A 6,335-nucleotide genomic window follows, 5' to 3' on the forward strand; every position below is an offset into this window, starting at 1 on the left:
TGGACAAATAAAAAGTTTCACAAAACTTTATTACCATAACAAACAATAATTTGATCTTCATAATATATATTTCATTCAATTTCAAAATATTTCATTAAATCAAATTTAACAGAAATTGGGAGGCGCAATACATGTATTACCTATTTAAGCTCTCTCCCTTTCATCTTCATATCAATTAATATAATTTCAAGTTAATGAAGTGTATAAATGTAATCTGGTTACCATATAAAATGTGATATCTGTTTTTTGAGTTAATTGGCAAAAAGGGTTAATATTGAAATACAAATCCTTGCCTATCATTTCTACAAAGACTCTAACACCCTGAAAGGCATTTGTAAAATAAAAACAGTTGAGCCTTGTTCACAGGACTTAGAGGAGTTAGGTTGGTCCCAATAAAATGTAAGATAACATATTCAGTACTCTGACAATCAAACACTATCAGAAAAGATCCACATTTGCATCAACCTCCAGGAAACCAGGTTTGCATGTATTTGTAAAAAGGTCAAGAAAAGAAGGCATGCGAAACAAAGAATGTAATTGTGAAATAAAACTATTAATCAAAGAAGTTATTTAAGAAAACCAATCCACATTATCATGCCATTTAAAACAATTTATCTATATATTTCAGATGAATGAAACACACCCATCAAAGGATATAACTTAGAAGAAAAATAAAATAACTCTGGTACACATCAATACCTTCATTTACCAAAAACATATCTATTGTGATTCTTTTGCAAAGTTGATTTTAGTACAAATACTTTCACCAAATGAGATGATAAAACACACTTTTTAATTAAGCATAATAAAGCCCAGATACATACATACTAATACAAACCTGTGTCATATAAACTTTTAATGAAAACCATCCAAAATTGTTGCATTATATCTATGCTACAATTTACCAAAATACATTCCATAAAATTCACTGAAAAGAATACAGTAACAATAAATAGTCAAATGGCAGAAATGATTCAACAGATCAAAAAGAATACCATTGAAATTCAACATTTTTGGGAAATTATAAATATATTTTACATATACCATATTTGACCCAATAAACGCCAAAAATGAAAAGGATATGCTTATATGGTTTTGGTCTGTCCTTATGCCCGGGAAATTGCAATTGAGTCCTCAAAATGGGAAGGGGCGCTTATAGCTATAGGGACATGGACGATTATTGGGTTGAATACAGTATATGTAATTGGGAAGGGGCACATATAGGGACATGGGCGCTTATTGGATCAAATACAGTATGTATAACTTGCTGTTGTATTTTTTTTTTTTTAATTTGGACATATAAACAACACATGTTGAAATGTAAATTGAATTATTACAACAACAAAATCAATAACGAAAATATTCAACTTTGTGTATACAAAATAAGATTTGTCATATCTTTCATCTTTATGTATTTTGTATTCCCTACTATATTTCTCTCATCTATTACACATACTCCGTAAATTCCCTTTGTTATGTAAAATATCTCTCGGACAAAACAAGCACCAATATAATTACTTTCAAATCAATGTATCTCAAATCACTTCCATTGCAGGTCCTCACATTAATGCATTTTTTACCAATCCAGCCACTGAACCAATGAAATGTTCTCTTTAATATCATATACATTCCCACAATCACCAATCACAGCCATTGTAAGTTTTTACCAATTAGATTCTCTATTTTATATAGGCAATGTCTTTTGAACTGTTTTTGATGCAGCTGCATAAAATATTTTAGAAAAAAACTTCATGCCAGTCTGGCCTCCAGGAATATAACTTACAATGTACCTGTTGAAAAAAAAATTAATAAAATTATAATGCAAAAATAATAACAACTGAAACAAGTTTTAAAGGAAAACAATTACCGGCTTAACTTACTGGAATAAATGCTGACTAGATATACAATTAAGATGTTAAATATTGTCAAGACTTACATGAACATGTAAGTCGACAGTTTTGAATATGATTATATGTTAAACTTCAATTAGACCTTAATGTTCTCATTGCTACATTTTTTTCCACACATTTAAATGTAGTATTATGAACTTGTGTTTCATGCTGTATGATTTACTTTATGGAAAATGAATGTATTTTACAGTATGTGCATGTAGTTACAGATTTAAATGAGTCTACATACCATACTAAAGCAAGGATTTGTCCAACTGCACATATAACTGTAAATATTGTACTTCTTGCCTGTTTTAACACGAAAAGGAAGAATATTAGATGAAGCATCAGATAACAGAATCATGTGCACACAGAGAAGTTAGTGGTCTATAAGATGTAAATGTACGTATCAAGACAATTCATCAAATTTGAATAAAATAACTAAATGAGCTATAGTGATATAGAGAAATTTGCAATAATGATAAATATTAGAAACTAACAATTATGCATTGATAATTAAAGACCAAAACCATAATTGAAAATTATGTTTGATAGAAAAGAATATAGAATTACCTTGTAATATTATTTTTCATTATCCGGGACAATTTCCTTATTTTCTTAAGTAATGATTTGCATAATTTGCAACATTTAATAAATATATACAATATATCCAACAAATTATATTAATTAGGTTGAATCATATCAAAAGGTTCAAGATGAATTAATTCACCTAACTTTTCTTGTATTTCTATGTACCTGAAGATGGCCATGAGGCCAAACATTTGTGAAAGAGACATTTTTACTTTTTAAAGTTTATATTAACTAAAGTTAAGGCAAATTTCTGAAATTGATTACATTACAAATTTACTACAAGAAGGACTATACATATGCCATATTTTGGACAAATCGTGACGTCGCTCCTACAAAGACCAATATTAAAAGTTGCATCTCGATCAGCTAACTCAATCACAATGAAAACCCGTAAATTGGCAATACAGAATAAAATACTCACCCACAGAGAAAAATATAAAGTGGCAAACATTGTTCCAAAATAGGCGACTGTAAAAGGCATACGCTCTACTGAAAAACAGATGTTTGATGTGGTTCATTGGGCCCCATAACAGAGAAAAACTGAAAATAAAAGGTAAACATATTAAAACAGTTACATTCATTGTAATGGATTGAGAGATACTGGTACTTCAAATTCATAAATATATAAGGGTATCCAGTAGAGGAACCCACCCATGAGTACGAATCTAGGAAAACTAAAGGTGTTGGCTCTATACCGGTACATCTCTTCCTTCTAAAATTCATAAACATAAATAAAAACATTTGCTTTTGTAACATCTCATCTTTGTCTAACTTTATATATAAACTATATAGTTAAAAGAAAACATCCAAACTTTCAGGACACCTGTACACATACTGATTAAAAAGGCTTTTAACACAGTCATCTTAGATTCTGAGATATATTTTCACATTTCTGGTCTCAACTAACAAACCCTAATTCATAACCTTGTGTGAATATTACCAAAGAGGTATAACACCATAAAACTAGGATTACCCCAATTTTGATAAAATCAAGATCTGAAGACACTAATACATTCATATAGGGTTATCAATTATTTGTAGCAGATTATGAGTCATTTAGGCACACAATTTTCACAATACCTGGTATATAACAATAAATTAACGTCTAATATACCATACCAATCTGTCCAACTACGTTTGTATGTATACGTATCATATTTCCTATCTAAAATTGATTATTTATCATTTCCTATCATAATTGAACAAAATTCAAAGATGCTCCACTGCTAACAAAAGGTATTTTTTCTCTATCAAAAACAGCAGCAAAAGATTTAGTATTTTTCTTCAGTTACAAAAGTTTCTTACTTTACACCATTACCACCATTGAAAAGTTTAAGCTTCTATTTTACTTCAAGATAAAAGTACTAAAAATAATTAATTGCATCCCGGAAAAATTTCATGGCACTACATGTATATCCTATATATTATGCAATCAAGTACTGATTGCTAATGAAGTAAAAACAAAGTTAATTATTTTATATTGTTTTTTGTGTTACATAGACATATTTATATGTACACGATTAAACGTCAATTATTGATCAAATGATGTACATTAAACCAATTTTTTAGCAATGAAGTTTTGGTTTTAAGCAAGCAAGAATCTAAAATGTTAAAGGAGTCTGATAGTTGGCAAAATGAAATAACAATATCATGTTACTGCACACATTCTTCAGGCGACATACTTTCTTGTCTTTTTCTTCTCCCTCACTCCCAATAATTATCTTGAGAACACTAATCAGCAGCTATTATTAAAACATTATATATGCACAATGTAAAGGAAGAGTTGCTTGATGTCTCAAAAGATTAAAAAAAAATTTACCTTGCAATTACAAAAACACTTCCAAGAGTATAAAGTACGGCAAACTTCCTCGCTTTAAGCACCAGTAACGGTATGTATAGACTTGCCTGAAAGTGAATAACATTGATATGATTAAAATAATGAAATGTATACATACAATAAAAAAACTCTTTTTCAATCAATTACACATGTAACACATTACACTCTGCATTTGAAGCATTTATATGCGGACATACCAATATTACATTTTTAAAAATATTATAATATCAATTGCTTTTTGAAAATCTCAAATTTCATAAGAAAAAGTGCTAGTTTTTATTACAGATTGGATTGTTATATTGATAAATGCCTCTAACTTATATTAATGAACTCATTTAAACTACTTGGGATATTTACAAATAGGAATAGTTACCAAAGAAAAACAAAAAGTTCCCATCAGTAAGCAGATCACAAATCCGAGTATCCTTTGTTTCTTGGTCTGGAAAAAAAATAATAAATTTGCAAAATATTTGAATATTTCAAAACAAATTTAATCTGTGGTCCAAGGTTTGACTCACTGCAGCAAATAGCTATCTAATTTACATGAAACATGTACATGTACACTATATCTTGGCCGCTTATAAATTATATATATGTAGTTATACAAATCATATATGTGATCATGTGCTACAACCACAAGTTGCATGTTCACTAGAAGTGTTAATATTTGAGATATTGGCATTCCTTTTTTCACATGGTCCATAAACAATAAATTCAAGATATAATTAGATTATTATTATATGTACATGTAAACACTAGCAGTGACAGTATACCGATAGAAACATTTTTATTTTATCAATTGAATTCCAAGGACAGGGCTTTTCTTCAGCATGAATTATAATTCGAAAGAAATTGGCTCCCTTCCCATTGGCAAAGCCTCTAATTTTTTTCCCAATTTAATTTTAGCTTTAATTTCCCAAAATTAAAGTTACATGAATCTATTTAAAAATTTTGGATGATGAAGTCACAATTAATAGAGACATCAATGTTGCGTATTTCAATTTGGAATATTAATGGAACCAAACATTTTCAAACATATTTCAGTTATATAATTATCAAGTAGTAAGAATAATTTTCATATTTAAATCAATATTTTAATAATATGAAAATTATCAAAATATACTGTCTTGGTATCAATGACAAGATACTTAAAACTGAATAATATATTTTTCTGTGGAATAAAGGCTTTTAATTCATCTATCTGTGAAAGGAGCGGGTCAGTGTGGTTTGTACATATATAGTGTTTAATACGGTCTCTGTCACTGAGCTGACAGAGCATGCTTCTTTTGATCAGTTGGTAGAGCCGTAGTTTTTCACAACAGAGACCGGGGTTCGATTCCTGGTCAAGACATGTACTATGGAGAAGAATCATTTCTGTATTTTTTCCTGTTCTTCTACGCATACACACATTGACGCCTAACAACTGGGCCCGTTCCTAATGATGAAATATGTAGTTATGTTACATACACTATAGACGTGACCTATCTTATGCATATACATGTATCATCAATCATTAGGAACATTTAACGAGGCCCTGTGGTCAAATATTAATGCATTTTAAATAACCCATGGAAGGTGGTTAGATACACTCGGGTTGAGATATAGGTAATCAAAGAAAAAAATTTCTCCCTGTTCTTCTACATGTCAAATGACTGTATATGTAGGTCTACAGCTGATTTACATGCATACAGGCATGTGTATTATTTGTGTTTACGTTACCAGACTGGGCAAGAGAGGATCCCTCTGTGCCTGAGAAAACCAGCTGTTAGCAACATCATCATTGTTTAGCGGCACTTCTTCCGATTTTCTAAATACATTTAACTTTCCTAAACTAAATCCACCAGAAGATTCCCTGTCGTCTGCTTCTGTAGACCCATTTGAAGAACCTCTTGATAAGTAGCTCTGCAAATCCTTGTTCAACCCTGCCATGTTGGAAGAAATATGTTACTTTACACAAGCTATATCAAAACAACAATAAGGGATATGTAGAGAACTTATATCATTTATATATATTTCTG

General features: G+C 30.0%; 1 protein-coding gene across 1 annotated transcript; it reads right to left on the minus strand.

Annotated features, from left to right (window-relative positions):
* Positions 1-11: 11 nt before the first annotated feature.
* Positions 12-6,252, minus strand: LOC138317325 (uncharacterized). Its single transcript, XM_069258910.1, is given in 7 exon segments — positions 12-1,790; positions 2,140-2,198; positions 2,902-2,976; positions 2,978-3,020; positions 4,300-4,385; positions 4,691-4,756; positions 6,037-6,252. Coding segments are annotated over 7 exon segments (645 nt in total). The 5' UTR covers positions 6,247-6,252; the 3' UTR covers positions 12-1,684.
* Positions 6,253-6,335: the final 83 nt, after the last annotated feature.

The sequence above is a fragment of the Argopecten irradians genome, chromosome 1, assembly GCF_041381155.1.
Source record: "Argopecten irradians isolate NY chromosome 1, Ai_NY, whole genome shotgun sequence".
Lineage (NCBI taxonomy): Eukaryota > Metazoa > Mollusca > Bivalvia > Pectinida > Pectinidae > Argopecten > Argopecten irradians.